Source organism: Notolepis coatsorum, assembly GCF_963971535.1.
Source record: "Notolepis coatsorum genome assembly, chromosome: 12".
NCBI lineage: Eukaryota > Metazoa > Chordata > Actinopteri > Aulopiformes > Paralepididae > Notolepis > Notolepis coatsorum.
In genome coordinates, this window is record NC_140176.1 from 41,650,752 (window position 1) to 41,671,335 (window position 20,584).

Here is a 20,584-nt window from a genome sequence, read left to right on the forward strand (position 1 = left end):
TACAGTGATGCAGGTATGAGTAACTAGTAAGAGTAGGTAAGGGATATGTACAGATATAGATATAGTATCTACACAGACATGTAAAAAGGATTATATGCAGGTATGTACAGACGGATGTGGATATATATAATACGGTAAGAAAACAAATATATATACGGTGTATATATACAGCATTATTGTACATGTTATCATACTGAGTTACATGGGATATATGCAGGTGAAGAAGGATTGTGTGCAGGTATATTCAGACAGATATGTATATATATATGCAGTAAATATAGATATATCTTTAGTATTCTATATTCTATAATATATATATATTATACACATGGGAAGAGTAATACAGACCACTACTGCAGGTATATCACAGGGGACCCGTTCATGTGCCTTTTCAATTAATCTGTCTCTTGTTTTCATCTTTCTGTTATTTTCCTGAATGAAAATGTCACCTTTTTTGGCCCTTTTTTTAAAGTAGCTTGTGTCATTATTCTTGTAATATCAGTTATGAGCTTAACGCCGTCTCCCGCTGTTTTGCTGGGTGTTAGACAACTTAAGACAACTTAAAGGTGCTGTAAGTGGGGTTTTTCTTTGTTAAAATGAGTGGTCTACATGTTAAAATAATAGCTCTACACTCGACAGCCATCACTGACATAGAGTGTTTGGTCAGTAACATGGGTATCCCAGTCCCTCCGCTCTGCAGTAAACAGAACATACATTTTATGGTATCCCATTTCCACTTTATCCTGATTTATCCAATCGGGAGAGTGAAAAACTAGTTTTAAGCAAATAATGTGCTTAAAACAAGTCACATAATCTGCCAGTGCAGTAAGCAAATTTGGCTTGGCAAGATTTCGTGAAATATGTAAAGATATCTTCTCTCTCCTGATTGGATCAAGTGTGAACAGGATACCAGAGACCCATGTTACTGACCAATATTTCGCCGTCGACTAAAGACTCACTTCTTCAACCATTATCTGAAATAAATAAATAAAAATAGAAAAATCTAACCCTAACTAACCTTACTGTCATGCACTTGTCCTAATAAACTAACCTACACTGTAGCACTCAACACTTGATGAACATTGTTACTCAGCTGATAGAGTTGTGCCCTTCCTGATGACTTGTCGTACAGAACTTGTAAGTCGCTTTGGATAAAAGCGTCAGCTAAATGACTAAATGTAAATGTAAACACTTTATATCAATGATGGCTGTCGAAATGTAGAGCTAGTTAACACTTATTTTAACAAAGATATACCACTTACAGCATCTTTAATCAGTTTTATGGCAGCTGATATCACAATGAAATGCCTTACAAATTAATACATAGTCAGGAGGACACAGTATGGAAATGAAAAACATGCAGCAGAGAGAGATGGTAGTCCCCGATTCCCAAACTGGAAATTTCAGCAATTTTTTTTCATTATTATTTCGACACTGCTGCCTGTCCTTGGATTTGGCTCCCCTGCCCCCACCCGCCCCCTCCTCCTCCCCCAAGATGTCGCCCCCAGCTGTCTGACTCCGGGTTGTTTGGCTTTCCTCTGTACATTGATCAAACCCCAGTGAACGATAACTGGACAAGTCACTCCATATCCAGGCTAGCTTCTCTATCTTTTTTTTTTATCTTTCTTTATTTTTTTACTCCCCCCGTTGTTTGGTTTTTCAGTTTTCCATTTTGTTGCGCTTGCATCCTGTGCACTCTTGATCCGCTGGCTGGCAGGGTCACAGATTCAAAAGGTCAAGGACAAGACCGCCTCAGAAATGTGGCCAATGTAATGTATTCTGTGGCTTCCTGTCATTTCTCCACAAATGGAGAATTCTCGACCTGCCAGAAGAACCTTGTAAGTGTCTATCCGATAGATAACCACCAAACATTTAAGTCTCAACGATTTGGATTAGCCTATTTATCAGAGATTTAACAGTTTTTTCCATTCCGCAAGGTTAAGGGCCTAATTAAGGAGATATCAGACCTCGCTCAGCAACCATTTAACTCTTGCACATCTTATCTCAAACAGTCGGACACGGTCAGACACGAGACGAAGTGTTAGGTTGCAGGTCTTCAGTGCACAGCCATGCAACGTGTTGTTTCTGCTCCATCGCTTCTTACTGTGTCTACTTTCTTCCCTCCAACGTGTCTTAAGCAGTTGCACTTGCGTGAGATATTGTGTGTTGTTGTTTTTTCCTCATAGATATAGACTCTGTGTGTAAGAGTCTGAATCAATTCTGATTGATGGCGATCAGCTAAAACGAACTGCATTGTCTCTATAAAAGTCAGAGCTTTTTGTTTGTAATGAAGTTCATTACACACAATTCATGAATTGTTCATTGTATGAAAGCCACATGTAGGTCACAAACGGGAGTAACCTACACACATCCAGATGGCATTTTGATGCTTTATTAATAGCCTATCTTGGTTTACTCTCCAGAATTGGACGTAAAGTTTTGACCTAATCCAAAATTAGAGGTCAACCGCTCTGCGTCGATAGGACGTTTTTCAAACTATCATTATCGGCCGTTCATGTTACAGATATCCCGCCGTTTGATTAGCCATCCTGAAAGGGCTCTAGCGTGCATATTTTTAAAGCTAGCGAATATACTGATATCGCATGAGACTAGAGATATTGAGGAAAGGTATCAGCCATGTTACTGCCAGCTACTAGCTTACTGGCAAGGGTGGTAGAGTTTGCTCCAAAACTATTTTAAGCTAGCTTAAATTTAATGGGAGGAAAGTCAAATCAAATCAAATGTATATGTAAGGCCCGACAACACACGTTAATGTCCCCATGGGCCGGACACGTCTTCTTTAAACAAGTCAAGAAGAAACATCACAATAAATCAAGAATAAAACAAAAACACCATGAAGTCCAAAATAAAATGTAAAATAAATAAATTAGTAAATGAATGCAACACTCCCAGACATACCCCACTCGCAGGTAAGGAAAAACTCACTAAAAACCTAGCAATAGGAAAAAAGCACCACAGGCAATGTGGAGGGGAGAAACCTTAGAAGGCCGTTCAAGCGGGGGATCTCCCTTCTTAGATGTCGGTGATGGTAGTCTTGCTATAAAACAGGCGAAACAGTTGGTAAGTTATTGTCCGATTAATCGGCTATTGACCTTTTCCTGTTCTGAACCATAGTTATTACGTCGGTCTTTAAAAATCGGTCGACCTCTAGGATCAACTTGACCAGAGGCCATCCTCCGAGTGGCTTGTATCCAAGATGATTTGACCCCTTTTAGCCAAACATGAACCATTTTGACAGGAAAACATCCTTTTGTCAGACAGCTGCTAGCTTCTCAAGACTGCGTTTCAATAGCTTTGAACGGCTTCGCTCTCTCGTCATCTCCTTGCGATCATAGTTTAGCTAACCTGACCTTATTCTCACTGATCAGTTACATCAGTGCTATTAATAAGAGGGAGATGAGGAGAGTGAATCAAACTATTGAGATTTGTCTTGATACATTACAGACAGACTTTCATCCAGCCAGCTATACCATGATCCTCTGCTGCATGCGTTACTTAGATCCATAGTTTGCATGCCTTTCTTTTTGTTGTTGTTTTGTTTTATTTATTTATTTATTTTTTAACTCAGTTTCTTATGATCTCTTTTTTTGTGTGTGGTCATTTTTATTTCATGGCCATCTTTGTTTTTTTGTTTGTTTGTTCCCTGTCCCCTGTTTGGTTGGATGCACTTCCTATGTGTGTTGTCACTTCCTGTCCAGTGCTGGAGTTTGAACTACGGAAAGCCAGGGATACCATTCAGGCTCTGCGCGCCAACTTGACTCAGGCAGCAGGTGTGGCGTACTTTCAACTTCTTCTCCTCCCCTCAGCACTCTTCACTTACAGCTGTCTTGCTCTCTCTCTCTCTCTCTCCCTCTCTCTCTCTCCCTCTCTCTCTCTCCCTCTCTCTCCCTTTTCAACTCAACTCCTACGTCGACAGGTGGTGTCCTCTCACACTCATCTTCATATTTCTCCCTTTTAGAGAGCGACGGGCCGTCGCAAGAGAGGAACAACTACAAGTCGAGTCCTGAGATTCAGGTGGGGGGTGCATGTCTGCTGTCACCTGTTCACAACAAAGAGTCTAGAGATTAAAAGTAGGCCTTGAGATAATCATTTTACAGCTCTCTCCATCCATCTAACTGTCTCTGTTTCTCTCTCTCTCTGTCTCTATCCCTCTCTCTCTCTCCATCCATCTAACTGTCTCTGTTTCTCTCTCTCTATCTCTGTCTCTCTCCCTCTCTCTCTGTCTCCCTCCCTCTCTCTATCCAACTTTCTCTCCCTCTCTCTCTCTCTCTCTCTCTCTCTCTCTCTCTCTCTCTCTCTCTCTCTCTCTCTCTCTCTCTCTCTCTCTCTCTCTCTCTATCTCTCTCCCACCCCGCAGGAGAATATCCGTCCACTGGAGAAAAGAGCCTTAAACTTCCTAGTCAATGAATATTTATTAATGAATGAATACAAACTCTCTGCCATCACCTTCTCTGATGAAAATGATGACCAGGTAAAACACTTTTCACATTTTAAGGGTGGGGGGGGGGGGGGGGACACTCTCCCCGGCTTCAACGACTAGCATTGAGACACTGCTCTTCTTCTGCTCAGTAGCCAGGGGGGGGGGGGGGGGGTTGTTCTGGGGCAGCAGGACATGATCACGTTTCCTTCTATTGTTCCTCAGGACTTTGAGCTGTGGGACGACGTGGGGCTCAACATCCCCAAGCCCCCCGACCTGCTACATCTCTACAGGAACTGTGGCTCCGCCCTCTCGTCACCCCGGGACACGGTTGACATCGCCGTGGGGATGGAGTCGGGCGATCTCCCGGGGAACCACATTACAGATACCCCGAAGAAGCCAGATCTCTTACAGCAGGTGTGTGTGTGTGTGTGTGTGAGACTCAAAAGTTCTGCCATTAGTTCTATGATCATGTTCTTGGTCCAACTTCTCCCATATAGTAACTTGAGTCCTACAGGTATATAGTGTCTGATAGAATGGCGCTCAGTCTTTGTGTCTATATTGTGTCTTATTCTGGAAGATATCCCATGATAGAACCCTTATTCTGGAAGATAGAGCTTGATAGAACCCTTATTCTGGAAGATAGAGCTTGATAGAACCCTTATTCTGGAAGATAGAGCTTGATAGAACCCTTATTCTGGAAGATAGAGCTTGATAGAACACTTCTTCTGGAAGATAGAGCTTGATAGAACCCTTATTCTGGAAGATAGAGCTTGATAGAACTCTTCTTCTGGAAGATAGAGCTTGATAGAACCCTTATTCTGGAAGATAGAGCTTGATAGAACCCTTATTCTGGAAGATAGAGCTTGATAGAACTCTTCTTCTGGAAGATAGAGCTTGATAGAACCCTTATTCTGTGAGATAGAGCTTGATAGAACCCTTATTCTGGAAGATAGAGCTTGATAGAACCCTTCTTCTGTGAGATAGAGCTTGATAGAACCCTTATTCTGGAAGATGGAGCTTGATAGAACCCTTCTTCTGGAAGATAGAGCTTGATAGAACCCTTCTGTGAGATAGAGCTTGATAGAACCCTTCTTCTGTGAGATAGAGCTTGATAGAACCCTTCTGGAAGATAGAGCTTGATAGAACCCTTCTGTGAGATAGAGCTTGATAGAACCCTTCTTCTGTGAGATAGAGCTTGATAGAACCCTTCTGGAAGATAGAGCTTGATAGAACCCTTCTGGAAGAGAGCCCTAATAGATAAAAGATGTGTTTCTTCCCCCACAGCAACAGACGGAGTTGGTTGAAGAGCTTGAGTACCAGATCGGCCTCTTGAACAACGACAAGCAGAGCCTGGCCGAGCAGATCAAGAAACTGCAGAGGTAGGTGTATTGGCTACGGTCGCTATATTGCTGTATAACGTTGTATATTGACTCACTGCACTATTACAAGCCACATTTTTAACTGCATCTCCCTCTCCTCCTCCTCCTCCTTCACACAGTGAGATCCAGACCCTGAAGAGGAGTGTATCTTCCCCACCTCCGGCCACTCTGGACCTGGGCTGTCAGTCCAGACCCAACCCTTCCTCTAACAGCACCACCGCTGACCCCCTCTCTGCTGTATGTATTATATTATATAGTCAATGGCCTGATAATAATAATAATAATGATTATGAATATACTGATACTACTTTAGAAATGGGTGCCTTAACACATTGAGTGCCAGCAGGGGGCGCACTATTTATCGCTTGAATGCCAGCCTTTTTGGACTGATTTTCCGATATTTCATGATTTTCGCGGAGCTATTTCTATATTCTATATTGCAGTCAACATGTATGAAACGGATTGTTTTTTCATCAGTACATTTCCGTTTTATACCGTTTTGAAAAACGGAAGTTTTTGGAAATTACTAGAAAAAAAAAAACTTCTGTGATAATAGCTCTTTACTGGAATACACACAACACGTTGTCATTTTCCGGCTGATTTATGAATCATTTCCAAATAAACGCTAGATTATCGATAGTATATGTGTACTTGTGCACGCTAGAGAAGCAGGCTGAAAATGTATCTATTATCTATGACCTGGTCAGCGCTAACGTCATACACGCACATACACACATATGGGACACGTTGCGAAATATGTGAAAAAAACATCTGATTACCCCAAGACTGGTAACAAAGATTCCTTACCTCACATCAGATGTTCTGCAAAAAGATTATTCCAATTCCTGATCGCCATTCCAAATATCGATCGTGTTTATTGATCCAACGTTAGGTACTCGAAACAGATAATCCACGCTGCTCTGAGGGTCCACAATGAATCCGATTGTCTCCGGTTACATGCCTGAGAAGTAAAATGTGGAATCCGGAGGTTTTTTTTCTCACCCATTTCCATTGAGTCCAATCCAATGGGTGCATTACCATCCGGGAGACGATAGGGGGCGGTATTTTCCCTGTTCGAGCTCATAGACAGTCCCAATGATAACGTGAGGCTAGATTGATGAAAAATGAATGGATATCGCTAATAAAAGCAATAATGATTAAATAACGAGATGTTTCGTCCCTGGCACTCAACGCATGGCATGAAATAACGAGTTTTCTCGTGGCTGGCACTCAAAGTGTTAAAGGGGAAGTGCGCCCAAAATACAGACCTTGTTGTGAACAGTTTCATTCAGAACTATTACTGTATCTACCAAAGTACGCCCGCCATAATAGTTATCAGAGAAACTGTTCCCAACAAGGTCTGTTGATTATCGTGTGTAACCGTTCAATGATTTTTGGAAAGAGACGTTACTGTTGAGTTTTTCAAATGTGATTTTTCTTTTTTGGCTCATTGAGCGCCACAAAATAGTTGCTCTTTAGCTCTATTGTATCGGAGTGAGGTTAGACGTCTCTATGGCTACTCCAAACCTCGGCAAGTCTCATCAAAACTATCTGGATGGGATAGATACCACTCCAGGAAAGAGGAGACTTTATATTGTGGGTGAACCTCTACTTTTAAGTAAAATGTTACTCTATTGCCTCTCAATATAAAGTAGATATTATATTATGGGATGTTTCACTGAGGACAGTTAAAGCTGCACCAGGTAGTTTTGAGAGGGGAAAATTACATCCTATAATACTTAGTTACAAATGCTAGAACATTGGACCTCATTCAACCATACTCTCTTATTATTTGTCTTATATTCTTGCTTACCTGTCTGTTAAGAGAACAATAAGAAAAGCCACCGCCACCGCCACATTCATCAAGCTGTTCTTAACGTCCAAATCTGTTCTTACCCAGGTGTGTTGCATGATGAATCCCACTCATTCTTAAACTCACATGCGTGTTTGCGCTCAATTAATTTGCATACAGACACGCCCGCCATCTCCTTATAAGGCGAACGAGGCGTGTGTAAAACAGCCGTGGTTCGGCATCTGATCCCTGTCTGATCCATTCAACAGGAAGCGATTTGCGACTGATCTCAAAATGACACACACGTCTCATGACTCGCGACTCAGTGTATGTGTATGTGTTCCTGTGGGTCGCTCATCGTGTGTGTGTGTGTGTTAATCTGATGACAAATGAAGACTTATACTTGTACTTATACTTGTACTTATATGTATACGTACTGTATAGTGCAAAATAAATCGTTCCAGCAAAGTAGGCTTTGTCAATACTGAACGACACTTGTCAAGAACCAATCGAGCAGTAGGTTCGGAAATACCGTATCTGTCACCTGTCATCTCTCTCTGAAAGGTCCCTGTGGCTAAAACCCAGAGTGCGCTCAGAACTTGTAGGTGTGGAGCAGAGAAGAGAGGAGAGGGGGGAGGAGAGGAGAGGTTGTAAACAAGAGTTCTATGCGGACGGCCTGGGCAGCCAGCATCTAACTGTTCTAACAGCAATATATAATCCATTTCAGAAGCAGAACGGGCGCCCGGCTGTCGGGAGATGAAATCATATTAAATATGTTATGCTCTTGTATTCAAGTCAAGTTTTTTGCAGGGCTACCGGGAGCTTGGTGTGTCTGGCGAGAGCTTATATGGAACATGCGAGCATTTAATATGGCACTTCAGTGTCGCTATGTGTTTTTTTGCTAATATGGTCATGAAATTGGTATTACATTTTGCTCTAAGTGGTATTAAAAAGTCTTAAATGTAACTATTAAACCAGCAGATACACTGGGAGGGTAGGAGCACCACAGACAAACAGATCACTTCTCATTTCAAACAGTGCTCCAGGGGGCGCGGCTGGGTGGCGTAGCGTAGATTGCGCTCGTCATCAATGCAAGAGACTCCGGTCTCGAATCCCGGTGTCAGCATTGCCTGCGGCTTGGGCCAGTCGTCATACTATCTCAATTGACAGAGGTAGCGGGTGGAAGTCGATGGGTGGGGATTGGACGTTGTGGACAGCGACTCCTACAGGTCGGTTGGGTGACGCCTGCACAGCAGAGACAGGAAGTATCGGGGGCAGCGTGAGCCTCCCATGCGTTACTCCTCGCCACTGAGAGTCCGTGCTGTCTGGTGAAAAGATGCGACAGGCTGCCTCCTCGTGTACCAGAGGGGACACGTGATGCAAGGCTTCTATCCTCACTACAACCGACCAGTGGGAAGCATAGTCTAGCAATGTTCAAGACAGGGGAGGGGAGAATTGGCAATACGAAATTGGGATGGGAGAAAAATAGAAAAATAAGGAGAAAAAGTGGATAAAAAAAAAACAGTGCTCCAGTTTTATTTCAACTTATGTGTTCAATACTAAAGATACTAAAGATACAGCATACTTTATTTTGACTTTTCAGACTTCCCCAAAAAAACTACTCACTGCAGCTTTAACTAATCAAATGTAATCTTCTGTCCCAGCCGCCTCCACCCACAGACAACGGCCAGTACCTGGACATCCGGGGGTTGTCGGAGCCTGAGAGCGGCTCGGACCCGCCCTGTACCCAGAGCGCACCCCACCCACAGCCCCAAGCCCAGCCCCACGGCAAGCTAAAGAGCAGGCCTCCCGTTCAGTTTGATCAGCCCAACAGGTGAGAGGACACACGTGTGCACAGTAGGTCCTTTATCTGGGCCTGATAATATCTGGGCCTGACGGTATCTGGGCCTAACAATATCTGGGCCTGACAATATCTGGGCCCCTGAACTGTCCAGGCGAAAATCGAGCTGATTGCCAAGCCCTGCATACTGAGATTGTATAAACCTGTGGTGCTGTAAAGTGCATGAGATTGAACTGTCCATCAGATAGATGGTGGTGCTTAGATTCAGTCATGCCTATCAAACGTCGCCATTCTATTGCCTTGTCTCCATTAGCTTTGGTCAGCCTGGCTGGTGCTAGCCCTGGCCAGGTCTGATATGGTGTGGTTGGGTTTGCGTCTCCATAGCGTTTCTTGTAAACTCTCTGGTCGCTAGGCAACCTTTCAAGATTCACACCAACAACTGTGGTACCCAAGCTAAACCATGATGATTACAATAGTCCCAGCCTGCTTCGGCCAGCTTTGGCCAGGTTGTGAAAGGCGGCTCTCTCAGCCGGGGTCCAGCCAGGTCTGGCCAGGTTCTAAAGACAATGGAGACGATCACTGTGTGCCAGACAGGCCACAGAACGGCTAAACCCTGGCTACTGGAGACCAGGCATATGTTGCCACTAGATGGTGCCAGTGGGCTGCATTTAGATTTAGTCACTGTGAACCCCAGTGGTTGAACCTTTTATAGTCATGGCTCCAATATCATATCTCCCAATGTGTGATTCATTATAATTACAAGAGATAATTAAATATTTAATATTTCATCATATTATCCCCTCATTAAGTGTTGTGTACCATGTTGATAACCAGCTATTATTTTGTCGACCTATATCTTTGATAAAGAGTGTGGCCAGGTTATAGTATGAGTTGTTACACTGTCCGTTCTCTAGAGCTAAAGACCTTTCAGCTGCCAGTAACCATGTCACCACCGCGAGAGGCTTCTATAAATGGATAGCATTGTAATTTTGCAATTAACAGCCATAGAGCAAGACTTTGGAGCTCACGTCTGTGTGCTACCGTATCCCACCATGGCCAAACGTGTCTTGTTGATGGCTTTATTATAGTAGGTTTTTGTCCATAAAGTCTTTCCTGTGTGTGTGGCATTGCACTTGAGACCACGTGATGCTAAACCTCTTCTGAAACCAGTACGTGTGTAGTTCTTGTGTGGCAGCGTTGCGAGTTGTGGCGGTGTGTTTTGGCTGTTTACGACCGAGGACTGTTCTTCCCAGAAACTGATTGGCTGTGTACCGTGAAGCAGTGACTGTTTATGACCATAGGCTGATTGGCGGTGGTGTTGTATAGCGACTGTTTTTGTCCACAGATTGAGTGGTTCGGCTGTATATAGTGACTGTTTTTTTTTTTCTACTTTTTCTCCTATTTTTTTTCTGTGATTTTTCTCCCCATCCCAATTTACCTCTTGTGCCAATTCTCCCTCCCCTGTCCAGATCGTTGTTCGCATGTGCCCCCTACTGGCCGGTTGTAGGGAGGATAGAAGCCTGCTTGCATCACATGTCCCCTCCGATACATGTGGAGGCAGCCTGTCACATCTTTTCACCTGCCAGTGCGGACTCTCATTTTGGCGAGGAGTAACGTGTAGGAGGCTCACACTGCCCCTGCCATTTTTCCTGACTTTGCTGTGCAGGCGCCCCAACCGACCTGTAGGAGTCGCTGTTCACAACGACCAGACTACCACCCCTTCGACTTCCCCCCCGCTAACTCTGCCAATTGAGTTAGTATGACGGCCGGCCCAAGCTGGAGGCAACGCCGACAGCCAGATTCGAACCCGGTATCTCTTGCGTTGGTGACGAGCGCAATGACCGCTGCGCCACCCAGCCGCCCTGTGGCAGAGATATGTTGCGATTGTTTTTGTGTGCACACAGATTCAGCGGTCAACTGTATATATATGGTGACTGTTTTCGTGCACAGATATATAGGGATTGTTTTTGTGTGCATAGATCGAGTGGTGGTATATAGGGACGGTCTCTCGCCAGGGACTGATTGGTGGTCTGGTGTTGTGACTGTTTGTGGTGTTGCAGGAAGTTGTCTCCAGCCTTCCAGCAGGCCCTGCTGTCCTTCTGCAGGATGTCCTCTGACAGTCGTCTGGGAGCTGAGGTCAGGACCACACATGCACACACACACATGCACACACACATGCACACACAGACACATACACAGACACATACACATGCACATACACACTCGCACACATACTCACACACAGACACACTCACACATACTCACTCACTCGCATGCATCACAGAGACACACACACACACATGCACACAGACACACACAGACACACTCACACATACTCACTCACTCACACGCACACAGAGACACATACACATGCACACTCGCACACATTCTCACTCACACGCACACAGAGACGCACACAGACACATGCAACCCATGGACTGCTACACAAGCTAGCTCGGCCCTTTGGTTCTGAAAGCGGCACAATGAGAAATAAACAAATGGCCTCCCAGCAAATATGTGAATGAAGTCACTTTGACTTACTGTGGTGGTGTGTCTGGGTCGTGTCTCTCATCCCAGAATGAATGTGCAGTAATCGGCTTACAATGGGCTGTCCGTGTCTACAGGAGCTTTTATACTGAAGTCCAGCTCCATGCGCACACTGCTTGTTTACTAGCTGTTGGCTAGTACAGAGAAACGTAGAATATTTTTTTACTCTAATGAGGGGGCTTTCTCATTAGGAGCGGGTGCTCCGCTCCGTCCTCGCTCCGTCTTTGAGTGCGAACTCTCCCCCCTCTGGTTTGTGTACACACTGCAGTCTTGGTTCGCTCCGGGTTTTGTTTGCATTTTGAGCGTGTAAGCTGCCTTGTCAATATAACCCACCCCCTTTTCTCACGAATGGAACTGGTGTCGTGGAGTCCGCTTTGAGCGTTTTCCAGGGTTAACGGCTAACGCTAGTTAGCTTAGCCTAGTTATTGGATAACTAGTTAGCAGCTAACGTTAGCCCATTGCTCGCGTCAATTATATTGCATGTCATTGAAGGTCCGCGCTGGTCTGTGTCTAATGAAATTATAATTGCATGTCATTGAAGGTCCGCGCTGGTCTGTGTCTATAATGAAATGAGAGGAAAGCTCTGCGCTAAAGCAAGTCATCTCAGCCGCGACGTGACAACATACTCGATGTTATATAAAAATTATCTCGCGGTCTACTTGAAAATCAGCCTGCAATCTACCGGTCGATCACGGCCGACTGGTTGGGCACCACTGGTCTATAGAAATAAATGCATTCGGGGGGGCTACGTGGCGCAGTGGGCAAGGCGCTCGCAACGAATGCTGGAGACTGGGCTCGAACAGGATGCCTCCTGTTCGAGCCCCGCTCTCCACATTGCTTTCAGTTTAGCTGGTCATCCACAGTAATACACATTGGCCGTATTACGGGGAGGGAAACTGAAGGGTGGGGATCGGGCGTTGTGGACAGCGACTCCTACAGGTCGGTTGGTGCGCCTGCGCAGTAGAATCAAGAAGCGACGGGGGCAGGGCCCCTCCAAAGCCCAGACCCCCGACGCTGAAAGATCGAGCCGCACAGGTGAAAAAATGCGACGGCTGTTACCTCGAGTATCGGAGGGGACTCGTGCTATGTATGACTTAGTCCACATTGCAGCCGGCTTGTGGGAGGCAAGAAACAACGTTCGAAGACAGGGGAGGGTTGAATTGGACGATATGAAAATTGGGATGGGAGAAAAATAGAAAATGGGAGAAAAAGTGGATAAAAAAAAAGAAATAAATGCATTCGAACAAGAAACCAATGTATAGATATAGCAATGGCAAAAAAAATTGCCAGACCTAATGCGAGCCAGGGAAGTCTTGGGCTTGTAACGTGGCTTCATCTCGAAGTTTTCATCCACTGAGCCGTGAGGCTCAACATGCTTGTTTGGTTGAGGTCTGAACTCGCCAAATTGCCCATAAATATAGTTTTTGTGGGTATTGTCCAGTTGTAGCTGTATGTTTTTATCTGCCCAAAATTCATGAAAGCATTACAGTAAGCTTGCACACCACGCCCCGCTCCGTCGTCGGGGACGCTGGTTCGCACCTGAGACCACCTATTCCAGCGGCCCAGGTTTGGAGCGAATCAGCGTCCCTGGGAACGCGGGGGAGCGTTTTCATCACGCGATATTTTGGTGCGATCGCGCTCTGATTCGACCCCGAATGGCTAGTGTGAAAGCCCCCTGAGATGACATCACCAATAGTTAATTGCAGGATGAGAGACGAGACATCGGGGGCGACAGTGGCAGTGGAGGTAGAGCAGTCGTCTGGTTATCTGGAGGTTCCTGGTTCGATTCCCGCTCCTCCCGGGCAGCGTGTCGAAGTGTCCTTGAGCAAGATACTTAACCCCTAACTGCTCCTGATGCAGGTTGGCACCTTGCATGGTCGCCTCCACCGTCTGTGAGTGAATGTGTGAGTGAATGGGTAAAATGTGAGGAACAAATTGTAAAGCGCTTTGGATAAAAGCTGCTATATAAATTTACCATTTACAAGACCCCAAAACACCACCACAGTGAGACAGAGACCACAACACACCACCATGGTGAGTCAAAGACCTCAAAACACCACCACGGTGAGTCAAAGACCTCAACACACCACCACGGTGAGTCAAAGACCTCAAAACATCATGGTAAGTCAAAGACCTCAACACATCACCACGGTGAGTCAAAGACCTCAACACACCACCACGGTGAGTCAAAGACCTCAACACACCACCACGGTGAGTCAAAGACCTCAACACATCATGGTGAGTCAAAGACCTCAACACATCACCACGGTGAGTCAAAGACCTCAACACATCACCACGGTGAGTCAAAGACCTCAACACATCACCACGGTGAGTCAAAGACCTCAACACATCACCACGGTGAGTCAAAGACCTCAACACATCACCACGGTGAGTCAAAGACATCGAAATGTGGCGCATTCAGACCAAAGGGGAGAGCTAGTGTGTGTAGCATTCCACCAGTCTACCTGTAAGTATAATTTTTTTTTCTCTCTCTGTCTCTCTACCTCCAGGTATCTCGTATAGCTGACAGTGAGGAGAGTGTGATGCTGATGCTCGGTCGCTGTCTCCCTCACATCGTCCCTAATGTCCTCCTCGCTAAACGAGAGGTAAAACCTCCTCTCCTCTACCTCTCCTCTTTCTCTCCTCTCCTCTCCTCTCCTCTCCTCTACTTCTACCTCTACCTCTCCTCTTTCTCTCTTTCTGTCTTAGTTTGGGAAAATTCATCGTCTCTCCACCCGGCTGTTTTTTCACCAATGTCATCTCTCCTTCCTCCTTCTCTCCTCTTTTCCTCCTCCTCCACACTCCACCTCTGTGTCCTCCTGTTGCTCTCGCTCTTGTCTTTTTTATTTTGTCTTTTCTTTTTGTTATCTTCTTTACTGTTCTTCTCACTCATTCTCTCGTGCATGCGTCTCTGCTCCCAGAGAATGGTTGCGCACCTGTGCCAGGTGAGTCTCTCTCACGCTCCTCATACGCATGCTTCTCTCACCTGACATATCACCGCCAGGATGTAACACATGGCCCCGCTCCCTATTGGCTACAACCGCCGCCACTCAAGACTTTTTATTGTGTTAGAGGAGAGCTCTGCGGTTCCCGCCCCCCACCATCTCTCTGGTTCCAGGAAGACTTTCTCCATGGATGTAGGCTAAAATTAGGATTAGCCACGAAAACCATACTTTGCAACTCAGAGAAGCCTACAATTTTGATAAAATTAGATTAACATTTATTGCCATTATACATCACAAGTACAGTACAACAAAAATAAGTTTGGAATCCAACCAGAGTGCAAATAAAGTGCAATAGTAATATACAATGTACTTGTGCAGGCATTTTGTTCTTTAGTTTGTATATTGTATATTTTGTATAGTATTTGGTCTTTATTCTTTTTACTTTTTTTGCTGTTGAAGCACAATCTCAGGAGGCTCAACCAGAACCAAGCATTTCAATGTACATGTACCTTATATGTGACAAATAAAACTAAACTTGAAACTTGAGGTGATTTAAAACTGTGTATAAAATACATAAATTAGTACTACTGAGTGTAGTGCTAATCAGATGTACGTATGTACAGAGTTGTAATTATTAATTGATCTAGAACCCTGCCCTATTTTCTTGATCCTCCGATCACAACAGTTGTGATTTTGGAGGATCAAGAAAAGAGGGCAGGATTTGACTGGGTTTCTCGTTTCAAAAGGCCGTTTGCAAAAACGCTTCCTGGTCAAACTCAACCATCACCTTGAGACTATGGGTTTCTGCGTTGCATAGTCAAATCCTTGTTGCTAATGTTAATTTTCCAGAAAATCTTTCGTCTAACCAGAGAGAGGGCAGCCGCTGCAGAGTTCCTTTTCTTGTTTTAGTGACAATAATAATAAAAATGTGTGCCCAAAAGTAAAATAGAGTAGTATGGGTACGGTTTGAATTGAACTGAAGTCTAAAGCTATAGTACAAAGGCATGTGGTTTTAGTCTACAGGACGGGACTGATCTATGTCTGTCTCACCCCTGTGTATCCTCACGCCATCCTTATCTGATTGGTTCCCATTGCATTTAGCTTCTTCCCATTGGCTGTTTTTCGTTATATACAGTGATCCCTGATTGGGTGAGAGAATCCAATGTGATTTTTCTTTATTTTAACCTCTGACCTTCCATGGCACTTGGTGTAAAAAAGAAAAAAAAAAAAAACAGCACTGTTTCCTTTGAGCCGCTATGGTGACAGTATTGCTATGGTTGTATACAGTGACTGTGTTCTGACTAACATATCAGATTTTTAATGCAACTTCATTATTTAACCGTATCCTCTGTCATGCTCAGGACCCCTTGCTAAATGTAAATTAAAGGGGCACTTCACTGAAAAACAATGCTGATTTATTTATCTGTAATCTCGCACACGTCCAAAAGTTCTGAGCAGTTGTGCACATTCATCTAGTTTGACAGGTTACTGAGAGTAAATTAGTTTGAATGTGGCCACCGGGGACACTGAATCCTTGTGTTGCATTAATTACAGCTCCATGAAATGATGCAGATGTAATACACAACACAAGGATTCAAGGTCCCCAATGACATTACTGGTGGCCATATTCAAACTAATGGACTGGATTACATTCAAATGTATTGTCATCATACAGCACAAGTACATTACAACAAAAATAAGTTTGGCATCCAACCAGAGTGCAAATGTAACAGTAAAGTGCAATAGTAATATACAATGTACAGGTGATTAAACTGGGTATAAGATATATAAATTAGTACTACTGAGTATAGTGCTAATCAGATATGTACACAGTTGTAGTATTAATATGTACAGTGATACAGGTATAAAGTCACTATGGTAGTAAGTCATATTGGCCAGCAGTGTAACTAGTAACAGTAGGTAAGGCATATGTACATATATAGATATAGAATCTACAGATACATTTACTCTCAATAACTACTGTATGTCAAACTATGTGTGCAATGTGTGCAAAACAGTTTTTGGATGTATGTGAGATTATGTGCAAAAAAATTCGACATCGTTTTTTTTTGGGTGAAGCGCCCCTTTAACACTATTCCCTTGTGTGTGTGTGTCTGTGTGTGTGTGCGTGTGTGTGTGTGTGGAGTATGACTGGCCCCATAAGGGGAGAAGTAGAGGTTAATTATGCCCTGAAAGCTTGAGCGCAGAAAACACCTGCACAGGTGTTTATGTTTTTGTGTGTTCTTGCGTGCGAACATGCCTGCATCCATTCAGGTGGGCGGAGAGATGTGTGTGCGTGTGTGGGGGGGGGGGGGGGGGGGGGGGGGGTACATTCTGCTTAGAAAGAGAAGGAACAGAAGATAGAGTTTGGAAGAGAAGTAACTCTGGTTGTGTCGGCCAGCGGTCTGGCTGCTTTGCATATCGCTATGGTTACGGCTTCTTTTTTCCTTTATTTTTTCTGATGATTTACACCACCGACAGTTATGAAGAACTTGGCCTCCGGCCAAAATCTATGAAAAACAAACCGAAGGAGGAGGAGAAGAGAGAGAGAAAAAGAGTGATACTCAGATATCGAGGCGATGCCAACGTGGACTTTGGACTGCGTCAGTTAGGCCCATCGGCCACAGAAGCACACACACACACACACACACTGCCTACCTGGTGACCAAGACAGCTTTGAGACACACCTTGAGTTTCTTTGATGGCGACCCGAGAGCGCGAGAACAAAAGCTTGTTTGTTTTTGAAAAGACCGAGTGACCCCGTAAAACAGTAAAAACCCTGCCGGCCACCTGGTCGTCTTATCAGCCGTGTCATAAATCATTACACTCTGCAGCTCGTTCTCCAACACTCTGCAGCTCTCTCTCTCCAACTCTCTGCAGCGCTCTCTCCAACACTCTGCAGCTCTCTCTCTCCAACTCTCTGCAGCTCTCTCTCCAACACTCTGCAGCTCTCTCTCTCCAACACTCTGCAGCTCTCTCTCTCCAACTCTCTGCAGCGCTCTCTCCAACACTCTGCAGCCTCTCTCTCCAACTCTCTGCAGCTCTCTCTCCAACACTCTGCAGCTCTCTCTCTCCAACTCTCTGCAGCGCTCTCTCCAACACTCTGCAGCTCTCTCTCTCCAACTCTCTGCAGCGCTCTCTCCAACACTCTGCAGCTCTCTCTCTCCAACACTCTGCAGCTCTCTCTCTCCAACTCTCTGCAGCGCTCTCTCCAACACTCTGCAGCTCTCTCTCTCCAACACTCTGCAGCTCTCTCTCCAACACTCTGCAGCTCTCTCTCCAACACTCTGCAGCTCTCTCTCTCCAACACTCTGCAGCTCTCTCTCTCCAACACTCTGCAGCTCTCTCTCCAACACTCTGCAGCTCTCTCTCCAACACTCTGCAGCTCTCTCTCTCCAACACTCTGCAGCTCTCTCTCTCCAACACTCTGCAGCTCTCTCTCCAACACTCTGCAGCTCTCTCTCCAACACTCTGCAGCTCTCTCTCCAACTCTCTGCAGCTCTATCTCCAACACTCTGCAGCTCTCTCTCTCCAACACTCTGCAGCTCTCTCTCTCAACACTCTGCAGCTCTCTCTCTCCAACACTCTGCAGCTCTCTCTCTAACACTCTGCAGCGCTCTCTCCAACACTCTGCAGCTCTCTCTCTCCAACACTCTGCAGCTCTCTCTCCAACACTGCAGCTCTCTCTCCAACACTCTGCAGCTCTCTCTCTCCAACACTCTGCAGCTCTCTCTCTCCAACACTCTGCAGCTCTCTCTCCAACACTGCAGCTCTCTCTCCAACACTCTGCAGCTCTCTCTCCAACACTCTGCAGCTCTCTCTCTCCAACACTCTGCAGCTCTCTCTCCAACACTGCAGCTCTCTCTCCAACACTCTGCAGCTCTCTCTCTCCAACACTCTGCAGCTCTCTCTCTCCAACACTCTGCAGCTCTCTCTCCAACACTCTGCAGCTCTCTCTCTCCAACACTTTGCAGCTCTCTCTCCAACACTCTGCAGCTCTCTCTCTCCAACACTCTGCAGCTCTCTCTCTCCAACACTCTGCAGCTCTCTCTCTCCAACACTGCAGCTCTCTCTCCAACACTCTGCAGCTCTCTCTCCAACACTCTGCAGCTCTCTCTCTCCAACACTCTGCAGCTCTCTCTCTCCAACACTCTGCAGCTCTCTCTCTCCAACACTCTGCAGCTCTCTCTCTCCAACACTCTGCAGCTCTCTCTCTCTAACACTCTGCAGCTCTCTCTCCAACACTCTGCAGCTCTCTCTCTCCAACACTGCAGCTCTCTCTCTCCAACACTCTGCAGCTCGTTCTATTACTCGTTCTAGCACTCGTTCTAGTACTCGTTCTAGCACTCGTTCTAATACTCGTTCTAGTATTCGTTCTATTACTCGTTCTAGTATTCGTTCTATTACTCATTCTAGTACTCATTCTAGTATTTGTTCTATTACTCATTCTAGTACTCATTCTAGTACTCGTTCTTTTACTCATTCTAGTACTCATTCTAGTATTCGTTCTATTACAAATTCTAGTACTCATTCTAGTATTCGTTCTATTACTCATTCTAGTACTCATTCTAGTATTCGTTCTATTACTCATTCTATTACTCATTCTAGTATTCGTTCTATTACTCATTCTAGTACTCATTCTAGTAATCGTTCTATTACTCATTCTAGTACTCGCTCTAGTATTCAGTCTATTACTCATTCTAGTACTCGTTCTTTTACTCGCTCTAGTACTCATTCTTTTACTCATTCTAGTACTTGTTCTCTACTTGTTCACTGATGAGTGACGACGAGTCATAATGGTTTCTTACATTAAGTCTAATGTCAGGGTACAGAACAGGAAACTACTCAAGATCATCCAGTAATCTGTTTGGTTCTTGCCAAACACCCAAAACAAAAACAAAAAGAAACATGTTTTTCCCCTTTACCCGAGTGCTATCCATCCATCCACCCACCCAGATGGTTTGGATGTGATTGGAGGTTTGGAGGTATCGGCCGTGGAGACGTCCCAGTATAACGGGGCTCAGCGGGCTTTCTCTTGTGGCAGTCGAAGCTACCAAAACTATTACATTTTGAAAACCTCAACAGCAGCGTCTCTTCCCAGAAATCATGACGTGGTTATTCCCCCGTCATCCGCAGCCCTTGTTGTGAACGGCTTCATTGGTCGCTCTCTCGGTGCGCCAGACGCGATAGTTCTCGATGAAACTATTCACAACAAGGTCTGTGGATCGTCTCGGGGAACCGTGCCATGCCTTCTTGAAAGGAACTGGGCAACTATTACAGAGGAAGCCCATATTTATCTGGATTTCCGTCCACAACGGAACACAAGGCGTGGATCGGAAAACCGGGAAGCGTTCCCGAGAGCTCCGTCCAGTCCCGTGTTGTGACTGTTGAGGATTTTCATTGAAAAATGTTGATTCAAGAAATAACATTGTGAATATGTATGAAAACCAGTTTCGTAAACCACGGTCACTTGACGTTTAGTCGATGCGGTTTTCTTAGCGGTAGTGCGATATGAACACACTTTTCAAAGCATGAAAACCACAGTGATGAGAAACAGTCTGAGTCAGGTAGTCATGAGTTTGTACAGTACTTTATAATAGTGTGTTCTGCCTAGTTTAGTTAACATTGCAACAGGTTCTTGATGTGGTGTTTTTGTGGTGACGGTTTAATTGCAGTGTT

The 20,584-nt window shown here is 44.9% G+C and overlaps 1 protein-coding gene across 1 annotated transcript in view; it reads left to right on the top strand.

The window, feature by feature from the left end:
* relch (RAB11 binding and LisH domain, coiled-coil and HEAT repeat containing) overlaps nucleotides 1–20,584 on the top strand; it is a 131,862-nt gene that overhangs the window by 35,419 nt on the left and 75,859 nt on the right. The window contains 9 exon segments of the mRNA XM_084326456.1: nucleotides 3,720–3,791; nucleotides 3,980–4,035; nucleotides 4,379–4,492; nucleotides 4,664–4,855; nucleotides 5,726–5,820; nucleotides 5,940–6,057; nucleotides 9,277–9,446; nucleotides 11,474–11,549; nucleotides 14,471–14,566. Of these exon segments, the coding sequence (XP_084182582.1) occupies nucleotides 3,720–3,791; nucleotides 3,980–4,035; nucleotides 4,379–4,492; nucleotides 4,664–4,855; nucleotides 5,726–5,820; nucleotides 5,940–6,057; nucleotides 9,277–9,446; nucleotides 11,474–11,549; nucleotides 14,471–14,566 (989 nt within the window).